Source organism: Tachysurus vachellii, chromosome 11, assembly GCF_030014155.1.
Source record: "Tachysurus vachellii isolate PV-2020 chromosome 11, HZAU_Pvac_v1, whole genome shotgun sequence".
NCBI lineage: Eukaryota > Metazoa > Chordata > Actinopteri > Siluriformes > Bagridae > Tachysurus > Tachysurus vachellii.
In genome coordinates this window covers 13701175-13727355 of record NC_083470.1, presented here as the reverse complement: position 1 = coordinate 13727355, position 26181 = coordinate 13701175, and the positions used below count along the sequence as shown (strand labels likewise).

The 26181-nt window shown below is 38.3% G+C and overlaps 1 protein-coding gene across 1 annotated transcript in view; it reads right to left on the bottom strand.

The window, feature by feature from the left end:
- Positions 1-25826, bottom strand: part of commd10 (COMM domain containing 10) — a 34960-nt gene extending 9134 nt beyond the window's left edge. The window contains exons 1-5 of the mRNA XM_060882191.1: positions 25640-25826; positions 25222-25312; positions 24845-24955; positions 22862-23017; positions 21645-21758 (exon numbers count right to left, since the gene is read on the bottom strand). Coding sequence (XP_060738174.1) covers positions 21645-21758; positions 22862-23017; positions 24845-24955; positions 25222-25312; positions 25640-25674 — 507 coding nt within the window. The 5' untranslated portion in view covers positions 25675-25826. The remainder of the gene's footprint in view (positions 1-21644; positions 21759-22861; positions 23018-24844; positions 24956-25221; positions 25313-25639) is intronic.
- Positions 25827-26181: the final 355 nt, after the last annotated feature.

Here is a 26181-nt window from a genome sequence, read left to right as displayed (position 1 = left end):
TCAGTTTAGTGTATCCCTCTGCAGTTATAGAAATAAACGCACATAAGCTTTTCACCGTTCGCTGCCCTTTGAGACCCCTCATGCACTCATGTACTCAAAGATATCTTGCAGTGCCCTACTTCCCAGAACCTCAATGAGTGAAGGTTCTTTCCTGTAACTCATTAGTGTTTGTTTACAATCCAAGGGTGGCCTCAGAGGACAACAAGCCTGGTTTGAGATGCTTCAAAATATGTAAAGTCGTTCTGCTCTCCCATCTTGTGATGTGACTTATTTCCATACTGCAGCTCTCACGGAGGATAATCCGCCCTCATTAAGCCCTGCACTCAGGAGGAGATTAGCAAATCATTAGCATATAGGAGGACCCAAGCCTAATTATTTGTGAAGCCAAACCAAAAAGAAGTACTGCTGAAATGTGAGGTCTGCTGTGGTGAAGAGGGAGATGGTTATATGGATATTTTGTGTGTGCAGATGTCCTGATTTCATCTTTAATTAAAGTAAAGACTTTCAGTTCCCTTATGTTTTTGTCAGTATAAAAGGGGTGAGATATGAGTGGATACAGCAGAGCTGAAATACCTTTGTCGGGGAACACGCAGGATCTGATAAGCTCTCCATCTTGTGCCTCCTATGCTCCCAAAGTCATATTTAATATAAATCGGTGCTGCAACATTTTGATCATTGCAAGCATGAATTTTAAACATGAGAACCAGTACATTACTGTAATTCTAAATCAGTCCAATGTGTTTCACTTTCACAGAAATTATAGAACGTATGCATTCTGTCTGGTCACAGACTGAATCCAGCTTTGTTTATTTGAAAGTAGGTCAGCTCAAGTCTTATAGGATGCTGACAGAATCCTACTGTAAATAATTTAGTGGTGCTTGTCGCGTGGCAGAATTTAAACATGTCTGCAGTGTGCATTAAATCCAGCTGCTGACTGACTGAACACATCACATGGCATGAATTATAGACTCAAATGATCCAGTGCTGCACTACCAATCAACCTGAGAAGCCCTGTCAGCTTGCCAACTGCGAGCACTTTTTTTTGAGCTAGCTTATTTATTTAATGCGTGAAGAGCTTTCAGCTCAAGATGGAGGCGCACCATCAAACCAAAACTTGACGCAAAGTAAAAAGTAGAAGTTGGAGACACCCAAAATAAGGTAATATTTTTTTTACCCAAACAAAACTGTGACTAAATGGATTGCAAACATTTTCTTGTAACGCTCTGAGGACGTCAGGTCTAGGTAATTATTCGGAGTAGGGATTTCTTAAATCTTTAATTTTGCCTTACATCAGAAACGCTTTATTTTCAGGGTTTGAGGGCTTGGCGTCTTATCAAGTATTCAGCATTTTTCTGCTATTCAGAGTTGACAAGCCCTGTCAAATTACTGCCCAAGTCATGTCAACTCGTTGCGATGTTGTGTAGGAATAAGTATATTTCCTCCGTAAATAGCATGTCCAACAAAGACACAACTCCTGTGTGAGAAATGTACTTGAAATGGCTTGAGGGAAGCTACTGTGGGTAAATGACAGACTGCCACTCAATCACTCAATCTGGATCTCATTTTCCACAGACCATTATAAAAAGAAAAAAGGAAAATAAACAAATGAATCTGTACAGCTTCTTTTCTCACAAGGTCTAAGGGGCCCTTTCGAATCAGATCAAATTCTCTGGCAAAATATCCTACAGCCAAAACATTCGGACGCCAATACAGATGTTTCAGCTATTTAAATGTGTGTGCTAGATAAAAACAAGTGAAAAAATGATGGATTATTCAGTAAATCCACTAATCTGATTGGTCGAGTGGCGTTACAAAAGTGTCTATATTTTCAACAAAAGCACAGGGACGTTTTAATTTGCATGTCAATCCACAGGTTTGTTTTTGCCACGTAAAATAGTTCCAGTAGTGTTAGCACCATCAGAGCACATAAAAGTAATATTTCTGAACAGCATAATTTAAACTTAAAATATAAAAGCTTGTCAGATTAAGATGCCTTGAAGAATGAAGAATTCTCCCAATAGCACTGTTAAACCAGAACGTACATATGACTGGTCATAAAGTGAGTGTGGCTTATTCAAAATCTATTTCCACTAGAATAAAGAGCCCTTAGTGTGGCCATATTGTATCCCAAATGTCACTTACTATATATTAATCCTGCCATTATACTGAACATCGGCACGGCTGCGATTACGAATGGCTCCCAGACAAATCACAGCCTGCCAATATACAGTATAACTGCACTCATTCTCGAGCAATACTGCTGAAACAATGAACACCAGCTGAATTATAACGACACAGTATTCCTGACACCACAACATATAGTCTGATAAGTGCTTTAAAACAATGTGCATGGAGTTGTGTTTTCAGTACTTCTTGGTTCATGAATACTTTGACAGACATTTGATTACTTATATTTTAACACGAAACAATTATGCAAATATAAAACCTGCACTGATCAGTTCATTTGTTGGCCCATAATTTGAGGTACTCTGACAAATCTATCATTCAAAATAGAAATGAATCACCTGTGGTGCGATTTGCATTTACAAAAGCATAGTCAAATGGGACTCAGCTAGGGGCTAGAACAGGACGCTGAACTCCAGCTGCCATGTCCATGCTCATTATCTGTCCTACTAAAACATGCAGCTTAAGGTTACAGCACAGAACTGAAGCCTCTAAAACAACACACACACACAAAAATATTTTATCATAGTGTTTTTCAGAAAGACATACAACTAGAAAAATGATTTGCTCAAAGAGAGACACAGAAAGAAACAGCAGAAGAGAAATACAAGGTCAGGTATGTGCGATATAATTCACTGGGCAAACACCCAAAAAGGGAATCCATCCTGAACATCCTGCATATTAATTTATAAATAACAGGAATTATTTTTAGTTTAAACTTGAATCAACATGCCGATCTATTCTGACTTAAGTTAAATTTCCTACATTTCCCAGAATTCCCTTTGACATTTACTGATGGCAGTAGAGACGGGCCGATCCACGTTTTTTCAGTTCCTGTCTGATTCCAATACCTGGTACTGGTAACTGGTGATACGATACAGATTCTGATACAAGAGCTCCTTTTACTTTAATATTAGCACTGATGTAGGTGGTATTGTGTTCAAGATTACGTCATGAGGCTGAAATAAACCACACAATAATTCTTATTAGAAGAGCAAAAATATACATAAATGCATTGAATTTACAGGCTGGTGGTGTTTTCTTTTCTGTTGAATAGCATAAACTCCTGGAACTCTTACATTTGAAATTTTGATTTAATTGCTTTTATTGTACGACACAACTGTATTTTCACCCCTCCATATGCTGGCTTTACATACGTACATTACAAGAACCAGTCATAGTTTTTGGTGTTTCCAGAATAAAATTCCTCCAAACAAACAACAGCTTTTTTTGTACCAACAGCTAAGGTTATTTGCTTACTCAGTTACAAACTAAGTTGCTGTAGAATTAGGGTAAGTTGTGGGATGGAATATGGATCGGTGATGTGTCTAATGTTATGTTAGGTTACGATGGGTTCATGTTCCAGCCCAAGCTGCGGACTGGAATAAGGATTGGTAAGTACGCCAATATCGGATGCGATACTGATATAGGGTCAGATCAGGCCCATCTCTAAATAGCAGCGCCAGTGGTAACTGGCCCTTGATTCATTTCTACCTAAAGAGAGTGGTGCAGCAGTGCTTTGGATCATCTGTACACTTTGCTCAAAAAGATCAGGTTGCAAGCTTTAATTCTAAGTTTAATTCTAATACCAACGTCAACATGTCTTGTGTTTGACACCTGGTAGAGCTCTAACTTGCCAAGCCAAGTCTCTGTTGGAAGTCTGTGTAATATCTTCATATATCTGCACACTGTATTGGTTTGGTATTTAGCACATTTGCCTCACACCTCCGGGGTTTGGGGTTTGATTCCTGCTTCTGTCTTGTGTCTGTGGAGTTTGCATACTCTCCCTGTGTTTCAGGGATTTCCTCACGTACACCCTTTTAAACAGTCCATAGTGTGTGGCTGCCCACCTTGTGCCTCGTGTCCCCTGAAATAGACTCCAGACTCGACACTGAATATCAATGGAAAATGGTGAGTGAAGCGGGAAAAAAAAGTCTTGCTCTTGTGTTTAGTATTTAACAGTGAAACGTGACTGTTTGAGATTGTTGCATAAAACTGGCACATAACAACTAACTTCGCACAGGAACAACAAAAATACAGGGCCAACTAACAGGAGTAGAGGGATTTTTTTTTTGTTTTTAAATGTATACACAGAGGGACCTCGGCTCCCACAGTCAGGTAAACAGCTTCAATGGAACTTTAGACACCCGGCTCAATTATTGAAGCGAGCACAGCAGGTCATGTTGGGCAGGAACAAAAATGGTATATTTATCTAGAGTCATAATAAGAAGGAAAAGCAGTAAGCCATGCTACATCCACAACACTGTTATCCAATAATACAGCTCCTGCTGCTGTTCTCCATCACATGACAGCTTGACAAATTTATACACTCTCAACAAGCTTTTTACTCTAGAAGTTTCATTAGTCTAGCTTCTATCTCTGGGATCTGACATGTTCCACAGCACGAGTCCATACCATCATGTCTCAGCGCTAAACTAAGCCAGACGTTAAAACTAAGACTATAATTCTCAGCCGGTTTAGAAATTCTTTCTCCAAACTTTGAGGTTGTTTGCACCAAGAGTTCATTTTTGTCAAGTATAAGTTGGCAAACTCAGGTGTGGGCCAGGTACTTGAGCTCTGGCGCACCTGAAAACACTGGTCTAAGGTTCACTTCAAGTGAACTTCAGGGTCAGTGCACATCACGCATGAGTGCAACCTGCACCTGGAACTGGGCGTCAAATAACACGATTGGTTCATGAGAGAGCGACTGAGATTCATGTAGGTGTGCTGGCAATGAGAGAATTGCAGAAAAGGCACTACTCCTGACTACATGATAGAAATCCTCAAGTAAGAAAGGAGTGAAAATAAGCCATGCAAATACAATAGCTGCTGTTCATGGGTTCGATGATGGTAAAGACATTACTAATGTAGATACTGTTGATTTTAACAGCATTTCTAATAGTAGTAATAGTTTTGCACAAACAATTTTATGCATAATGGGAATTATTATTATTGTTATTATTTCTATGCACAGTGATGCATTCATAATTGTACAGAACTGTTACACACTGGCTGCTTACAGGCTGAAAATCAGTGTACAAACCCACTTAGTTTCTTTATACACCTGAGAATCTGCACTGAAAAAAAAAGTATGTGGTCAATCAGATTTAAGAAATAATATTCTGTAGCGTTTACATAAAATATTACATTCGTCAACAGAACGTGATTGTATTGAATCTACTAAACATATATTAAACAAGTTTCTTAATTACTAGATTGAATTATGGAGTGTGATCAATTCATGTCGTATTAAAATAAATCAATTAGATTGAGAAATCTCACGAGGATGTTGGCAGTGATGGGAATTATAATTATAGTATTAATTTTAGGCAATTAAAAAATGCATGGAAAAACAGTGCAGCAGTAATATATGTCAGCTGCAATACACCAGTATTGTGGGTTTGAGACTCAGTTTACTCAAAACGTGTTGGAATTGGAATCGAATTGTGTTAATGTTACTCAATTCAGTCGTGTAGGACAGATGTACACATTTAAAGTAAGTAAATTCAACAAGCTTTTTTTGCCCCAGTTGGGGAACGATTCTAGATTAAAAGCTGAGTCGTATGCATTCAGATTTGTAGTTAAACAGATTTAAAAGCTGTACCATGAGCTGAATTTCCAGCACTGGGCCAGAGTTATGAGCAAGATGTTCACTGCATCGATCAAACTTTTTAAAGGTGCCAAAGAGCATGCGTGTGGCCTGTCGGGAGAGTACTGGGATTAAAAAAAAAGAAAACTGGTTTGGAGAAACGTATGCATCAAAATTGAAATGTGTCTCAGTTGTATTTGGAATATCCCATTAGAATATAATCCTGATACTCAAGACGCAAGAAATAACCAGGTACAAACTTAATCCATCACAATTACTGTGAATACAATGGGTTAAAATATGTAACGTTGCACTACTCAATAAGCTTGAGACCGTGGAGTGATAATGTGAACACAGAGAGTAGTGAAAAAGATCAGACCTAAGGCTGTTATAAATATCTGATCAATTTGGATTCCTAAGTGCAACAGAAAAGTCCAGAGATTAAGATTAGAAAGCTGGATAATGCCTAGAGCACCCTGTTTCATTACAGGGGTATTTCAAATGATTCAAACAAAGTTTTATGACATGAATGTTTTAGATTTAAATCCTCAAAGATAGATGTGATATGATATTTAATAGAAAATACCTGGAAGTGTAAACAGTTTTTTAAAACAGTAGTTTATGGGGTAATGTCCCAAAGAAGAGTCTTTCAGATTATATTGTATGGAACTACTGGTGTGCTTTCATTAAATTATTCAAATTAAAGTCTTTAAAGTGGTTCATTCATTTAAAGAACTAATCGAATATTTCAGACGGTATTTGTCAAAATGTTCAAAAATTTAAATCGTGAATAGTTGTGGCTTTACAACTGAACCAAAGCAAGGTTTTTTCTTTTGTGCTTATTTCAAAGACACAGATGCACAAAGACAAGAAAGCAAACCACCACAGAGAAAACACACACACACACAGCAGAGGTCAAACACAAGATAAAATACACAAACCTGACATGAAACTGATGTTTGCTCATAATTAAATTCACTTCTCATTCCATTAATGGAAGCCATTTGACAAATTTCATTTTCAATGTGCAGTGTCCTCCTGGCTTTTTTGTTGAACAAATCTTGTAGCACCACCTGCATGGATTTAGAATTTGATCCCTGCTTCAATTCTGCTTTGCTCATGTGAAAAGATAAGGTGTTTTTGGCAGTCTTCACCTTAAAGAAAGCATGGAAAATCTGATCAGACATCGATGCCACCCTGATTGCAGACTGATTCAGGCTTTGTTTATTTTGCCTTCTTGGGACACTGTCTCTGATCTCTCAAGCATGCAGGCTTGGCCTGGGTTTGATTTGCTTTGGTGATAATTCACAGGTTATGCTTGGACATACTACAGACAAAAGTAGAAAAAGATATGGCACTGAGAGGTAAGTGAAGCGCTTACTCTGTCATTCTTTTGTGCACAGCTTTTCATTGGGATGACAGAAAAGCACTTATGCTTTTAGCCTCATAGTGCTACGGTAAGCATCAATGCTATTAAAGCGCTTTGATTTTGAGAACATGAAGGAGGTGAAGGGCATGTTGGCACAATCAAATGATAGAGGGGACAAGTGCCTAATGCTACCCTCTGCTGAGAGGCGAGAAAAAGTAAAGCAAACATACGGACCACTGTATGGTTCCTTCTTCACCACAGGGGGCCACTGACCACACAAAATGGCAGATGTTAGACATGACAAGTCTTGAAAAGAAATGGAATAAAAGTATTTACTTTTAACATCAACATTTGTCACAGTGATGACACATTATAATAAAAGAAATTAAAATAAAAGACGGGTGCAAAAATAAATAAATAAATAAATAATTAAAGCAAGCAAGGAAATAAGAGCGTCAAAAACATTTATTCAATGTGCCAAAATGTGAACAGTGTCCAATTTGACAGGTAGCAGATTCATATTTCATTAATCAGAAAACCTAACATTCTGGTATCAGTGGATATCCAACAGCTCAACAGGGCTTCCAGTATGTAAATGTGCCCAATATGTTTGCCCATTGTATTGATCCATGCTTCAACAAATAAAGTATAGTTCAGTAATTCTCATAATATAGTTCTCATAAGACATGTGATGCCTCCTGATGCTACTTGGAACAGAGGAGTAAGGGAAGTGTAAGAATGTCGTGGCATGATGACCATAGAAACAATCATTAGTATTCATGGTACAAATACATCCTCACTCACTCACTCATTTTCTACCGCTTATCCGAACTACCTCGGGTCACGGGGAGCCTGTGCCTATCTCAGGCGTCATTGGGCATCAAGGCAGGATACACCCTGGACGGAGTGCCAACCCATCGCAGGGCACACACACACTCTCATTCACTCACGCAATCACACAATTTTCCAGAAATGCCAATCAACCTACCATGCATGTCTTTGGACCGAGGGAGGAAACCGGAGTACCCGGAGGAAACCCCTGAGGCACGGGGAGAACATGCAAACTCCACACACACAAGGTGGAGGCAGGAATCGAACCCCCAACCCTGGAGGTGTGAGGCGAACGTGCTAACCACTAAGCCACCGTGCCCCCACAAATACATCCTACCAAGTACAAACAAACTTATCATATACAAGAATGTAATTCGGGAGTGTTTGCTTATTGTTGGTAAGCTTCTGCTTGGAGGTGATTCTCACATTGGTCACGTTTGCTGAGGTCTGAATCGGTTTAGTGTGATTGTTCCCACTGCCCCTGCAACACTGGTCTGGTTTCCGACTCACTTGATTCTTTTGAACCATACATGGAGAACACAACGGAGAGGAATTAACCATAATTTTGTTTTTTTTTTAATTATTTTGTTACTATTATGTTCAGTAAGACTCCTCATCTCTTCTGAGTCCCACAACGTGCCCCTTCCACTCATAAGCTTAACTATCTGCTCAGGTTACTCCACTTCCTGAACAAATACAGACCTGAGTATGAGAACATGACCCCTACCAACATACACACACGTTTTTCTTTTTCCAACAGAAAGGTTTTCAGCTTAACTTTAAAAGAATAAATTGAAGTACAGCCCCAGAGATCCCAATGTTCAGGTGTTAAGACCCCAAAAGACCTGCCTCACATATTGGACAATCTAAAAGAAGAGCAAAGAGAAGAAGGAACTCTGAAAGGCAAAGATGAAGCAAGGCCATGTAAGGATTTATAGGTCAGAAGCCAGAGTTTGTTTTTGATGTGGGCTGAAACCAATAGCCGGTGTGATTCAGGGAACACATCAGTGATGTGAAGCAGAATGCGTGAGGACTCTGGAGGCTCAGCACTGAATTCACACAGAAGCTCCTGTATTGCTTTTAACCACAAAACCAAAGAAAAGGGAATTGCAGTAGTCAAGATGAGTGGTGATAAAAGCAAAGACCAAAGTTTCGGCATCTTTTGTGTTCAGAAAGTGGAGGAGAGGGAAAACATTTTACAGCGTTCCCTAATGTGGGAGAGTCTCTCTAACAAGAGTAGAAAGTTATGAAGAGGTTTCACAATTAACTGTGACAATTAATGATGTTAACAGTTTGCACACAAGAATCTGGGACGATTAATAAATAATAACAAATAATAAGTCCAGATTTGCCAATTTTTTTTTCTATCAATTAGTTGGTCAGTGTTATGAAGCACACTGTGGCATGTGGCATCACTTAGACTAAGATTTTATATCAAACTATGATGTGGGTCTTATAACATAACTTGTGTTTCTATGTGAGTCAATTTTTAATTTGTAATCATTTGTTGTAGGAATGTGAGAAACAGCAGAAGTGTGATGTACTCTGACTAACTGACTCAATTAATTAAATAAGTTTCATCATTTTTTGATTGATGGTATACTGTTTAATTTTCATAGCAAAATATACTAGTACTGTATCTTGTGTGTCAAGTCATCCAGTTTCCATCCAGCATTTGGTTCAAGAGTTGATTCAGTAATTCCAAGCATTGGAATCTAGGAGTCAGCCCCAAAGCTTTGGAGTCGATTCCACACACCGATAATGATTCACTTTGCACACGAACATGGGAGGCAAAATTAATTTAGCATCTGAGCATCTGTTTCAGTTTTACAAGACAGCAGGGGATATTTATTTTATTTTCAGGGCTAATTTATTTTATTTTCAGGGTTTGAAATGCAGAGCATACATAGTTGTAAATTAAGTGTGCAGAATCAGTAAATAAATGTGCAGAGAACCAAAACCTTGTGGCAGTTTTTTGGTCTCATGTGGTTGACATGAGCACTTAATAATGTTCTCAATCACAGAAACTGCCTGACAGATTATCTGATGAACGGTCAGTAATATTATATTACAGGTTGTGACCTGTTCAGCCTACTTACATTTTAACTGAATGAAATATTAATAAATATTTTCAAGATTAATCTAAAATCATCCAACTAAACAATTAACATAAAAAGTAAGTATGTAAGGTATGGAGCACTGGTGGCTCGAGCAGTTAAGGCTCTGGGTTGTTGATTGGTGGATTGGGGTTCAAACCCAACCACTGTCAAGCTGCCATTGTTGGGCCCCTGAGCAAGGCCCTTAACAAATCTCTGCTCCAGGGGTGCTGCAATCATTGCTAACCCTAGGCTTAACCTCCAAAGGCTTCTTTTAAAAGTAATTCATTAATCAATCAACTGATCATGCTAAATTAATCATTTAAATAATCGTTAGTTGCAGTCCAAATGTGGTAGAGATGTTTCAGAAAGCCTACTTGAGAGCAGTTTATTTTCTAGGCCCAGGAAACTGTTTGTTTAACACATGGTGCTACCACTGACATCAAGTCAGCGCTTTCACAAACACACGCACAAAAATAAAATCGCTTTTTCCAAATGGTAATTACAGGTTTCACAAAGACATAAATGGTTTTACAAGTTGAAACTTGTAATTACTGTAATTCCAACATCACGTCATGTAGTGCATTCATATGGAATCATTTGGTGGTTTGTAGCTCACTGTCAGCAGATCAGTTCAGGGGGTACACTGTATACTATTCCACGTAGTAGTTTACAGTGTAGTATGCAGTGTAGAAGAATTAGCATTTAATACAAAACAACTTCACACTAAAAATGAAATTGTGTTGTGGGATGAAGTACAGTAAAAAAAAAGCAGAATGGAAAGACAAACAAGCCTATGTAGTGCATCATCCGGGTATATTTGGTGTACTGGAATCACTTATATTTACGGCATTTGGCAGATGCACTTATTCAGAGCGACTAAGATTGTCTCACTTTATACAAGTGAGCAACTGAGTTTTAAGGGCCAAGCTCAGGTGTCCAATGGTGGAAGGTTGATGGACCTGGAGTTTTAACTTGCAGCCTTTCTACTTAAATTGTATATATTATGCTTTTTTAAAACACAGCCACTGTCTAGCAAGAGAGCTAATGCTACTAAAGTGTGATAAAAGTGACAGGAAGCAGCTAAAATGAGGTAATATTCAGTGATATTAAAAGCAATGAATATTTCAGAGAGCAATTTAGTTCATTTTAAACCATATGAGATTTTACAGACTATGCAGCAATGAACAATAATATTTATATGAATTAATTCACAGCAAGAATCTCAGCATGCCGAGTCTGAGTATCTAGGTTATGTCCCTGATGCAGCACGGCTCTCGAGTCTGCATCTATGTTCATGGCGATCACAACAGAGGCTACGTTAGAGCGTATCTCTAGCTGTACGTTTTTGGATGTCCACATTTCCGCTGATCTTTCCTATAACCACAACTCCTCTCTAATAAAAACGTGTAACAACACCTCCACTTTCTGAGGAGACTGAAGAAAGCCTACCTTCCTCCTCAGACCATGGTGAATGTCTATCATTGTACCACTGACAGCATCCTTACAAACTACATCTGTACAGTATTTAACCAGAAGACACTACAACAGGAAGTGTATACTGTTCAACACAACACAGCAGCATGTTATAAACATTCCTTAAAATCGTTGCTTGCAGAGAGTGAGAGGTATTATCGAGGACAACGCCCATCCCTAACATGTAATGTTCCATCAGTTAAACACTACAGAAATAATAAAATAAAATAAAAGCTCATGAAGATGAGTAACACAAGGAACCTTCGGCAATACTAATGAAAGCATTAACTGCCAGCTTCCACCTGATAACTAAACATTAGCCTTAGAAACCACACTATACTTCTATTACCTACTATTATCTGTGACTAAATATATATATATATATCTTAAATGTAATTATCTGTTATTACTACAAGTATTTATATAACTATGCTCATGATGAGGTCACACCCACTTTGGCGTCACCGATTAAACTTTGCAGTCAAATCCATAAAGTCTGTACAGAGCTGGAGTCGATGCTGGCTTCATACACAACCACTATATTGGTGCCGGGAAAAACATCGTTGCTATGTACACGACTGTCTGCAAATGACAAATAAAGACTTACTTCTTCATGCAGTACTTAAATTGCACTTTATATTTAAAAAAAAGTGTCTGTGTGGGTTTTTAATAAAAATATAGTCTCTCCTAGCGTTTTTCAGACTGATAGCACTCTTAGCCTATGAATCCAGTGAACCAGTATCAGGATGTATTGATTATGAGAGTATTAATTAATGTAATGTCTCCATACTGCTGTTAGCAACAAACAAAAGAAACAAACAAAAAAACAATTAGAAACCTTTTAGGGAAGAAAAAAACGTTATAATTAAAACTCATAAATAACCTGGTGGCTTACGCATGCACCCTTTTTATAATGGGTCATGGCACTGTGCTCAGAATGACTTAATCACATTCAAACTCAGGAGAAAGAATAAATCCATCCATCCAGACAGCACGGCCAATTACGCTCTCCTGGACTCCCAGCTTTGAATGGCTGTAGCATTATTCTGATTGCAATCTCATGAGGATATTAAAAGCAAGCCTTTTCTTTTGAGCCACTTGGAAGCCTCAGATTTTACAGGGCCCAGGACCCAAGTAATAACATTTTTGTTATTTGGTATTTTGTTCAAAGTAGTAATATATTTACAATAATTAAGAATTATACTATTACATCCAGATCACGTCAGATTATTTGAGAACGTCAGAAACCCTCTAAGCAAGGTTACTGAATGGAATTACATGGGCAAAGAAAGGCCCAACGCTTCAGCTAAATCCCTCCCTGCGAACACAGCAGTCCTTCGTTCCATTTCCCATGGTGCAATCTCATTCTAAAAGTAAAACAGGGAAATGACATACCGATGCTGCAGTCTCCATCTATAATTTACTTTCTGGCACTAGACAGGAGTTCAGGGCTTGATCACAGGCATGAAAGGAGCATTGCAAGAAAGCCTGTACTCTTCCCTTGTACCTCCATGACCTTCGTGGTGGCCTATTTAAGGATGCAGGTGTGTCCTTTACAATCCATCACAGACATGCTTTTAGTCAGAGATCAGAGAGCAGCGGCAAGAGGGTGCGGGTGCAGTGGCAGGAAAAGCAGCACTTCTGCCTTATAACACCACTGGGATGAATGTTCCAGATGTAATGGAACAGTGCAAATGTCTATACGCTTTGTTAAACAAGGGTCTCCGAGCCTAAAATAATTTTGTTTTAAATAATAAGTGCAAAGCACTGATTTTAACCGAGTTCACAGTTTAACCCTAGTCTTACTAGGAAAAAATAAAACAAAAAAATTTGTAATTCTGCATTGATTATTGTCTTTGTTCCATTTCTATTCATTAGGCAGTTTGCAATTCAGATCATGGTCCTAAAGTGCAAATGGCACCCGGTGAAGAAGTGCGAATCATAATCAGAGACATGAAGCCAGCTGCTGGAACACAACACTGTTGCCAGTAATACAAAGCATAAAGAAGAAGAAGAAGAAGAAAAAAAACATGATGAAACGTAGACTGATGTAAAATGCTAAATTAGTGTCATTGTTATTTCAGTTCTATCTAAAGATTAGTTTGCCTGGCTTTTCTTTTTGAACCTATTGCAAAAGAAAATCTCACTATAATGAGACAGATAAAGCTCAGTTGTGCATTAGTGACTCATTGCAATCAGACATCAATCTACTGACAGATTACAGAACTCGGGCTTATGCAGGTAGCAATAACAAAGTTCCATTCCTTTCAGAATTTTCTGACTCATACAATTTAAGAAATGAGCTTAAGTCCATCAAGGATGGCTTTTTGTATTCCACTAAATGAAGATCAGGATGATCTGATGATGAGCATAAGCTTATAATAATGGGAACGCTGCATCTGCTAGCAGAACTGGTAGAGAACGACGCAAAACAAGAAGGCACAGAACACACATATTTACTGCATGGTACCTATTTTTATACCCTCACTGACTCATCCAGTGATAAAAAGAAGAATATAAAAATGCATCGCACGCCCTGTTATCCCAGCATGAGAGAAACGATGGCTGGAAGAGAAAGTGTTGGTAAGAAATATGAGGGGTCTGAGAGAGAGGAACTGACTGAAATAAAGCGGCAACAAAACCTTCTGTACAAGCTGGGGCAACTGCAGGGCAAATGCAGAAGGACAAGGGCATTAAATTGCAGATTGATGGAAATGTGCTACAAAAGGAAGACGTTCATGAGAGAAAATACTTTTACACATCCGTCAGCAATTAAACTGAAATATCTAGTCAGTTAAAATGAAATTCAAAAGAAGATGGGCTACAACAGAAGAAGTCTACATCAGATTCATCTCCTGTCAGCTATAGGCTCAGGACGGATGCACTGATTCTTATGGTCTGCTGTGATATTTACATTTGATGGTCAGAACCTGGCATGAATCCACAAACCGAAACAGTTTGTGTCAGCAGTTCAGGCTAGTGGTTGAGTAATGATGTGGGGAAATACATTGCTTGACTGTTACATTGTTGTTGATGATCATGTGCACTCCTTTAAGGACAGTCCTTTGGTTGGCAAGTTATTCTTGCGTGATGTGTTAAAATCATTTCCAACTTCTTTCATGTACAAGCTAATGAAAGCCCAGTGTGTATTTCGATGGTCTTCCTGGGATGCGGTAGAACAGGAGATTCACAGCATGATGTACAGATGATAAAAAATAAAAAAAAAACTGCAGCAATTACGTCAAGCAATCAAGTCAACATGCACCGGTATCTTAAGGAATGTTTCCAACACATGAAGAACTGAAGATGTTCCAGTTAGTCCTAGCCAGTATTAGTATGCTATTCCTAATAAAGTAGGTGGTGGGTGTATGTAAAGAATAGGATCACATTTTAACCGGATATGATTCAAAGGTTATAGAAAGTATGTTAAAAGAACACCCTGTTAAGCACTGATCTGAAAACTGAGAGAACAGCAAAGAAAGATAAAATAAAAAAATTGCATAAATTAAATGTGATGGAGACATTGAATACAGCCCGGGAATTCACTGAATGCAAGTGTTTCCTCGACTATGCAGCTCGGAGAGAATGTGCTGTACGTACCCGCGGCATGCCAAAGCCCTCCCACGATAAAAACATCCCCTCTATCCATTTTTGAAACACTATAGCTGCAGAGAGCGAGAGAGAGACAGAAGAGAGAGAGGCTCACGAGCCACTATTCATAGCAACAGAAATGTCTCTTGTGTGGTATCTCTGGTGATCGCCTAGGCTCCCTTTTAGATCCCACTGGTATGTCGACACTACAACAGCTTAAGAGTTAGAGGGCCTCGTCCTTTATACTGTACAGCTTGTGGGAAAGAAGAACATTCGCATAATCAGAGCATCTACAGTGGTATGTCTATCCAATGCAGTCAGCCAATGAGACAGATCGGTGGCAGAAAATAGAACGTCACCCCTCCACCTGCTATCTCACTAATCAAAAGTTGATAATACTATTGTTAGAAAGGCTGTAAGTAGTACACTAGCGACACTCCTGCAGGTTCAACTTCCACCATATCTTGCTGATATATACTATAATGGTAGGCAACTGACCATCACACATACATACCTACTTTTTGAGCATCCCATTTAGACCCCTTTGTGGCTCCTCCACTCAACTGGACTTTCCACTGTTTTGCAGTGTGGCTCTGTTGGTCTGGCCATTCAGCCACAAAAGCATTATGCTATATTCACACATACAAGTGAGTAACATTAAAAAAAAGTGATGGTAGAACAATTATTTTCAGTGTGAGCTAACGTCTGGAGACATGAGAGGTCTGGCTAGATGTAGACTTAACATTAAGCAAATACGCAGCGACGTAGTGTGGCAACTAGCAACGGAGTGAAGAGAGCAGTGTGATCCGTAGCAAAGAGCACACGCTGCTTCTCCTTCGTCTCGTATATGATGCAGGTATACACTGGTATACACAGTTTATAAAACAAATGCCAAATCTCCCTTTAGATTTTTTCATTTTAGTAACAAAAAAGGGTTTGCTCTTAAGTGGAAGGCGAGTTGCTCCACCCACAGATACAGGTTATTACTATGGGAACCAGTAGCAGGAATGGCAACTGACAACTGAATAGTTCAGCAACTGGCGACTTGCAGAGATAAAATCACTGTCTGCTTGACTGTGCATTAGGTCTCCTGATTTCATTCAAGCTGTGTTCGGTTTCAATTCATCACAAACGTGTTCAGCAGTTTTGAAGTCAAGACTCTGTGCTGGTTTCCCAAGTTCTTCCACTTCAACATTCGTAAATCATGTTGGCATGGACCTCACATTACGCACAGGGGCCCGGTCATGCTAAAACATTTTTAGTTCCAGTGGAGGAGATTGTAATGTGACATTTTATACAGTTGCACACTTCCAACTTTGTGGTACCGGTTTGGCGAAGCCACTCATATGTGTGTGACTAGGTTAAGTTAGGTGTCTATAAACCTTTGGTCATTTAGTGTATATTGATGGGACCAGATCAGGAAAGACCATTTTCAGCAACATGATTTTACACTCACATTAATAGCATTTGGCAGGCAACCTTATCCAGAGCGTCAGACATTTTATATCTTAATTAAAATAACTGAGCAATTGAGAGTTAAGGGTGCCCAGCAGGGGCAACTTTCTCAGGGGCCCAGCAGGGGCAACTTGGTGTACCTGGTGTTTGATAAGTAAAATGCAACGGGTTTGAATAGATTAATGGCTAATAGTAGAGCGTCACTTTCCAACAGTGCTCACAATGCCAAATGTTTGAAAATCCTTTACATGGTCAAAAGTTGACATTTTCAATATTCAATTCAGATAATTCTATTATTCATTTTAGTCTGGTTCATTTCCAGTTTGTCTAAACAGAATCCCATCTACCTCCAAATTTATAATCTAATCTGCTTATGGAGTCTCTCATCACCTGATGGGAAAGTCACTCGCACCGTTTAAACAAGAGTCTCATCGCTGACTAATTGCACGGCAGCTCACAGTTCACACTTACATGGCCGGGGAAATAATCACTGATTAATTCAGGTAGGTCTGTACTACTGAATAAATCATATCTTGTAAGGTTTTCTAAGGTTATTTAAAACATTTTTTAAACTCATCTGTACAAAGGGTGTAAGAGCTATTCTCTATTTTGCCGATAATGTTAAGGTGCTGGTGCACATCAGGCATTTATAGAGTTGGTATCTGATCACAAACTGAAAGATCCATAATGTCCAATGTCTATTTCTCCATGAAATGGAACTCTCATAACTTCAAATCATGAAAAAAATTACACTTGGACTTACAACTGCAAGGTTTTCAAAATCTTGACTGTATTTACCAGAGTTTGTCAGTAAAAATCTGGCACTTGCAGAAAGCCAATGTTTGAAATAAAAATGATTTCCACTGTAAAATATATTTATAGTTAGGTCCATAAATATCTGAACGCTGAGAAGTCTCGATGCTTTACCACAGCATACCCAAGTTAAAATTTAAAATGAATTTTCAAGTTGAAGTGTATTTACTTCGAAATAGGGCAAATGAACTACTTTCTATGTGCACCCCCCTCCTCTGATACCCCTCCCTGGTTGTCCCTGCCCCCCAAACACATTTGAAGGAACCAAAAATATAAAAGAACTGTCATTTCATCTATTTGTTTAGTTTTTCACTTACAAGTAAGCAGATCCAAGGTCTAGTGTTGATTTGAAGTGTGGTATTTGAAATTGGAATCTGTTGCTGTTAAGTCTCAATATGAAGTCCATTGAGCTGTCTAGGGCAGTAAAACAAGCCGTTATTAAGCTAAAACAAAAATCAGAGAGATAGCCAAAACCACCAACCATGTCAAATCCACTAACATTACATTCTTTAAAAATAAAGAATGCACTAAAGAGCACTGTAGTGGACAACACTAGAAGTCGTTCCCTAGTGAAGAAAAAGCCCTTCACACCAGCTGAACCAGACCCAAGTGTGCAGATGGCTAAAATATCTATAGACCTCATTGTATGTTTCCTTCAAAATAGATGTCAAAGTATATAACTGGCAGAAAACCTCAATTCTGTTATAAACCTGTTTTAGACTTTTTTTTGTCACTTTTGGATGTTTTCCAAAATTCTACTATAACAACTCTTGACAGTTTCTCTTTTTTCCCCACATATATGATGACACTGCCAGAAATGCTGTAAGCAGAAAGAGTCATGATGATGACGACAATCTTCAGCACATCTAAACATCATGCTCATGTTAGGTCTAGTAAAACCTATAACCAAAATTTGAAAAAAAAACAGAAAAAAAAACAAAAAAAAAATAAATAAATATTCGGGCTTATACACTAATACTACGTACGATGATCAAAACATTTCTTACTCACACACTGCACTAAAGAACACACTGCTTCATTTTTTCCCCCCCAAACAAGCCCAGATGCAGTTGAATGCAAATAAATAAACAAGTGAGTGTCAAACCACCCTTTCATCAAAGCAATGTGCTTCAACAGTGCACTAATTTACCCATCTAACAGAGCAGCAATACAGGCAAATAAGAGCCTTCACTGATTGGGAGAATCAGCATGCGGCCAAATCTAGTTTTCCCTGCATAATGATCAGTGTGCATACAAAATTTGCAGTGTTCCATGTTTTCATTCACCAACATTTATCAACACGGGGCTGTTTTACAATAAACTGAGCAAGCCAAAGAAGTCAAGAATAAAGATGCATGACTACTCGTTACTTTGCTGTGGTAATAAACAAAACGATAAAACGTTCTGTCTCCACGCAAACAGACACAGTAAATGTTTAAAAAAAAAAAAAAAAAAAAAAAGCAAAGCATCCCTAAACAAACAGAGGCCCATGCAGCCACAGCTTCCTATCCGTTTTTCTTTTCACTTTAGTTAGGTGCGTGGCAAGCTATTATTATGTTAAGAAGGTACCAATTACAACTTTGTGGTGTGAGTTGTCACTTGTACAATTCCCCCTTTTCTGTTTGTGTAAAAAGCTACTGCCCTGTTTACAACTAACATCGAGCAAGAGGGAAACGAGAACAAATGTTTACAACAAATACGTCTTTGCATTTCTTCACAGCTCGAAATCCGATGTTTAATTGTGTTCCCTTTTTTTCCTAGGTGATAATAAATGAGGTTATCACCTTCACAAGTGAGAAATCCAACAAAGCTTCTTGCAGCTCCGGAGCCTGAACCCAGATCATTTAAGCTAACTAACGACGCTTGGAACGACGTCGCACGTGTCTGAGTATGCAGAATTAGTTAACACCTTGATGTTAACAAGGGAAGTAACTACAGCATCCTGCAGCCTGTAAAATTACAACTGGGGATGAGGTTTAAAAAAAAAAGAAAAAAAAAATTAAGACTGATATTTTAAATCAAATGAAACTAACTGAATTCAAAAGCATAAGTGAGTTTGTTAGAGAATACAGCATTAAAGTTTGACAAAAGATTGTATTGTGTTAAAGATGGTGGTCTTCAACTAGTTTAACCTAAATACATCGTTGAACCCCAGCCAAAAAAATCCACACTGACATGTCGGTGTACCTTTCACAGATCCTGCTCTTGTTTTGAAGCGTGCAGATTCACAGGGCTTTATATCAGAGAAAAGGGAAACAGGAGGAACCCTAAGAACTTCAAAGTAATATCAAAGAGCCTGATTCTTTTAAACAGAAGCCAGCTGTCAACTGGTCACGATAAGAGCAAGGCCAAGACTAACAAAGATGGACGAACATGCCTAAGGGGCTTGAAGCACTTTGTCCATCTAAGGTGAATTCTTCCAAGACCAACGATCCGCAGACATCCACGGCCACCTCTCCTGCTTCTGGCTTGGTTTCTGTACGCTGATGATTTACTCAACAACGGTAATGTTTATTGTTGGTTGAAAAATCGTTTATGCATGGAATACGTGAGCGTTTTAATATACACCAGAGTCTGGGCAGAAAAAAAAGACGATCAATTTAAGGCATGTTATAGAATCGAAAGCTGGTAAAATAGCATCGTTAAATCTTAACAAAACGCATCAACATCAAGTATATCTTAATATATTAGAACCATTATTTTGGACATGTGACATGACCATATAAAATGAATGTCATGATACCTCAATATCATTAATGTACAAAATCACCAGAGGTGGGAGTAAGTCACGCATGTGCAAGTCACAAGTAAGCCTCAAGTCATGAATGTCAAGTTGAGTCTTTTTTAATATTTGTCAAGCAAGTCTCAAGTCTCAAATTTGGGACTTAAGTCTGAATCGAGTCAAGTCATATGACTCGAGTCCCCCATCTCTGAAAATCATCACAGTGGCTGAATATGATGCACTAACTTTGCCTGCTTTAATGAATGTGCTCACTTTTCCATTCACATTATTGCGAACAGATTACGCTTTTCAGCGTAGCTGCCAACGTTAATCTATCATCTGGAGCACGAGAATTTGTTATTTTTCCAAAAAGAAAAACAAAAACACTCATTAAACCATGTTCAAATCTCCGGAGCTTCTTTCTGTCTTTATAGCTCATCCTCAAATGGACATCTCTCTGGCAGAAAGCCATACTGGTAAAATGTTCATATGTCTGATCTGGTGTCATGTAGTACAAAGACATTTGCGTTTACAATTTGCAGTCTACAGGAGATCATTTATAGTCCTTTTCGAAAGGAAACAGACAGCTTTCGAAAACCCACTCGCCTAACCGTAACCCGAAAAAACAACGAGGATCAAACAAAGCAAAAACAGAGTTTTGCAACTCTCTTGCTGAGAAAACATCAGCTCTACCTTTTACACATGCATCAAGATTTAAAATGCACGACACAAGCCTTTTTAATCCGAATGATTTCTACCATCTCGTCTGAACTCGACAACTCCACTGGAAGTAAAAGAAGTTGCCAGTGAATGTGACAGGTTTTTGCTTATACTTAGAGAACAGACTCTCATTTCTGCAGCGTGCCAACAGCGCCCCCAACTGAGCAGCCGAGAAACGAGCCTGTGTTTCGATCATGTTGTCTGGATCCAGGCTAAAAGCTATCAATTCCTAACAGAGTCATACTAAGTGGATCTATTTTAAGGGGAAAATAGTCTGTTTATATACAACATTAGAACCAAAGAGAGCAGTAGTACATTATGCATTCCCATCAACCACAAGGGCACCGTGGCTAACTATGCTGTATTGCCACTAATAACACTAGCAAAAAAAGAAATAAAAAATAAGGTTATGGACAAGAAGCCAAGAATAAAAATGCCCTCAAATCTACTGAAACTTAAGAAGGTCTGTTGCTGCTTTGGGCAAAACAGAGGATTGTGTGTTTATCCAGATGTTTTGTTACTCTGTGGGCTTGGATTGCTTCTGGTTCTTGGCAATTCAGATTGCTGTGGATTTAAAAGAGAAAAAAAGGGAGCCTCTTTCAGGGTAAAATTATATCCACAGAAGCAATGTCTAGCAGGCAGTTCCTTTAATGAGCTGTTTTGCCTTTGTTCTTTTTTTTTTTTTGTAAAGACAGACTGAACCCAAATTTACATCCATTTCAAAGCCATGTGCTACCCCGGAGAGACCACGGAGACACAAACATCTCCACACATGGACGAACTGCATAAAGCCTTTACCTCAGAATCATCTTCCTCTCTGATTCCCAGGTCTAGCACGGCGTGAGGCTCTTTTTGCTTAGCCTGTGATGACTGGCCCATCTGAAGGTTGAGCTGCCAGCCTATATGCTCCAGCTAGCAAAGAGAAAAACAACTCTTACTACATGCATCATCATTTCCTTTGACTCAAAGCTTTTACAGAACCCAAATATAAGCACAGGGCTGAGCAGGTTCGGGTCTGTAACCCAGCTGTGGCTCTGACTCAGTCACAGAATTAAGAATTTAACCTCACTAATTCACTCAAGTCAGCTATAATGAGCAACCAAGGTCTCATGCACAATGCATCTGCCTCTAAAATCTGGGTTCTACATTGATATTTCATGGAATAGCCTGCATATTTAATGCATTGGTATTAATATTCAACCAGCAAGTCAGATATTATTTTGAATCCATACAGAATAGAATGAAAAGTCTAAAAAAGAATATAAGTGCACTGAAAGCAGAAGCATTCACAGTATGTGTGTGGATAATGTATTAAAAAAATAAGTCTTAACATTCTTTTGTTAATCTGCAGGAAATAAAGTTCATACTTCTCATAAACACATTCCATTACTTGTCCCATGCCGTGTAAACGCTACTACAGAGCCGCCATCACAATGCACTAACCCTTCTACGTCTTTCCATGAATTATTTCAATTACATCTATTATAATCTTTCTCCACTGTACCAAACGCTTTAGTCAAGCCTACATCCAAAGTGAACTAAAACAGCAGCCGAAGACGTACAAAAGCCACAAGATTGGAAAATCTCTCACCTACAAAGTTCTCCAAAGATATTTAAACTATTATATATATCTATATATATATATATATATATATATATATAAATATAATTTTCCTATACTATTCATTTGCATGGTGTAACAGGCCATCATTGTTCCTACACTTGTGCTCACACGGATGAAAACCCTTTCTGTATGTGTAATAATTCTAGAGCTTTACTTTACTAAGTATGGTCAAATGTTAACTGTCCCATGTTATCTTTTAACAGAATAAAAACAACAGCCTACACCCCTGTCACTTTTCTGATATTTTCTGTTGTAATCATATCAGTAGGAATAAGCTGAGAACACACAGTCTGTGATTTTAGCTGAATCACAATATATGGAAGTAAAAGTAACATAGCAAAACAATTTCATCATTTCAACTATACCAACCCAGGAAAAAGAAGGAACTTACCTTTTTGGGGGCAAATATGGTCTGTCTAATCTTTTCTACCACATCTGGACCAGCTGTAGCCCAAGCTTGACTAAATGCCTCGGCTTTGTCTGGGGCAATGTGGAGGTTTTCAAGCTGTTGCTTTAGAGATGCTGGTTTAATATTGTGATACACAGCCTACACACAAAAGACACACACTTGTTACGTAGACACAATATAAACAGGACTTGTGCCTGCTATGTATCAATTACTACCATGTACCATTCAAACATTCAGAATCACCTCTTAAATCTTTTTTATCTCATACGTGTTCATACAAATATACCAGAATAACACGAATAAAGCTGTTGAAGAATAAATATGCAGAATGAAAAGGTTGTGAGGAAGTTAATAAGTTTACATAAATATTTTGGGGTTTGTTATCTGGTTTTAAACTACAAACTTAAAATCTATGCTTTTTCCACAACATTATAGTTCTATGTAAAAAGTAAGGATAAGAAAAGATTCCATGTTGAACTGTAGCACAAATCATTACTGAACAGCTCAAAGGCTAGAAAACACTTCAAGGAAAAATGGACTCATACATACACTACTGTGCAAAGATTTTAGGCAGGTGTAAAGAAATGCTGTAAAGTAAGAATGCTTTTAAAAATAGATCTTATAATCGTTTATTATTATTCGGTTACAGAATGCAAAGTGAGCAAACAGAAGAAAATCTAAATCAAATCAATATTTAATGGGACTACACTTTGGCTTCAAAACAGCATTAATTCTTACACTTGCACAAAGTCAGGGATTTTTGCAGGATCAGATTCAGGTGTATGATTAATCAATTACACCAAGCAAGTGCTAATGATCATCCATTTAATATGTAGGTTGAAACACAGTGATTAAGTGAAACAGAAACAACTGTGTAGGAGGTTTAACACTGGGTGAGGAAAAGACTCTGCTACTATGGTGAGGTTGTGGAAGACAGTTTCAGGTCACAGGTCATACACCAGAGCAAGACTGAACACAGCAACAAGACACAAGGTAGTTCTAGGTCTCAGGTCTCTCCCAGGGAAACATTTCAAGATGTACAGCATGTTCGAGCGATTTTGAAGACGCACAAAAAACAGGCAATGTTGAGGAGCTTAGATGCAGTGGTCTGCAAAGGAAACTTCATGCAGCAGAAGTGTCCAGCAGTGCCATTAGCAAAGAACAGTCAGAATCCAGTGGGACCCAGGTATACCCATCTACTATCCAGAGAAGTCGGTCCAGAAGTGATCTTCATGGAAGAATTGTGGCCAAAAAGCCATATTTCTGACATGGCAACAAGACTAAGTGACTCAACTAGGCATGAAAACATAGGGGCAACAGGTGCTCTGGACTGATCAAATATTTAAAAATTTGAAATATTTGGCTGAAGAGCAGTACAATAACGAGTGTCTACCAATGTCATTATCATCAACTATCCTCAACATGGATAAGTAGTCAACAAGGAGTCCTGGATGTGAGAGAGCCCTGATGTCAACATCGAGTCTGTCTGGGTTTACATGAAGAGACAGAAGGATTTGAGGCAGCCTACATCCACAGAAGATCTGTAGTTAGTTCTCAAAGATGTTTGGAACAACCTACCAGGTGAGTTTTTGCAAAAACTTTGTGCAACTGTACAAGAATTGGTAATGTGTTCACACCAAATATTGATTTGATTTGGATTCCAATTCTGTTTATTTACTTTCCATTAATTGATTAAACTATTAACAACTAATTTTTTTTAGCCACTTAATTTACAGCATTTTTTTCACATCATGCACCAATACAACTAATATTATTGATGCAAACCATCCTCATAGGAAGCAAGCCAACTTTTTGTTAGATTCTTTTCGCCAAGTTGTCATTCATGGATGCACCTTATCATATCAAATCCAATGACGAGCCAGGGTTCAGACCAACACTGGTACCTTATCAAACTGACGTATCTCATAAATAAATAAATAAAAAAAAACAAAAAAAAAAACCAACCTGTTCTAATAAGAACGAGGATGTCTCAAGCACCAGCTGAAGGGCTTGTTTCTCTAAAGCCAAAGCAGTCTGTAACTTCTGCTCTTCATCATCACTGAAGGAACGCTCGCCCTGAGACACAAAACAAGACATTGGGTCATTAAACACTGGAATCTTACGGATTTTCATTATATTTATACACCAAAATAAATAATAAATAAATAAATACACCAATACATAAATAAATAAAAATAAGGGACAGTCTACATGTACATTTAAAGTCTGTGTTATTCCTTTGATATTAAACATTGCAGCTATGCCAGAAAGGTCCCCCCGTGACGTCATCACGGAACATGACCAATGACCAAACAGGTTTATTAGTTTTAGGGGATTTATACCTTAAGATGAAGTTTCTGAAGAATGCGAGAGAGAAGTCTGGACAGTTTGTTGACCTCTATAGAGTTGATAAGCGTTACTGCCTCTTTGATACTGTGGACAGAAATGAGGGGAAAAACCAAAACAAGAAGAAAACTGTGTTCCATTTTTCTGTATTTTTGCACATTGCTAAAGAAAATAAGAGTTTTCTAATCTCATTGCACTTTGGTGTTTAATCTAGATCTTAAAAATAATCTGAAAATCTCTCTCTTTATTTATCATATCAAAATATATGCAAAGAGCTATTTTTATCCCCTTCAGTGCTCATTATTCAGTGCTCTAGATCCCTATAGCTAACTAGCGCATGCTAACATCAGCTAACATCAGGACACCAACAATAATAACAGCACTTCTCATATTTAAAATCCTAATCTCACTCACCTCTGTGTTTCTTTGACGTTTAAAGCCATGCTCATGTCTTATTAATCTTTATATTGACGACCAATGTTTTCACCTGACTAACTAGGAAACGCAGGTTCGATCCCAAATGCGGCTCTTTTGGATATTTAACGCACTACACAAAGATGTTGTTATTTCACACCCTATGTAGTGCACTTATATAGGAATAAAAGAGCCGTTTGGAACTGGACCTTTTGCAGTCGACGTATTTACTTCCTGTTTAGCGGTCACATGTCGCTCAGTCACATGACGTCTTTGCCGTGTGGATGAGAGAAATGTTTGAAATAGGAAACATTCTGAAAGGATTTAAAGGTTTAAGTGACTCGGTAGGAATATTACATAAAGTAATCCCGTGTATCAGCCTATTTACACTCAAATAATAAGCTAATACTCACTAAAAGTTTAGGTATGTTCCCAATTATCACCAAGCCACTTCACATACATACACTTATTTTTCCCCTTTGCACATATAGATATATAGGTGGCACTGTATACACACACACACACACACACACTGTCTGACA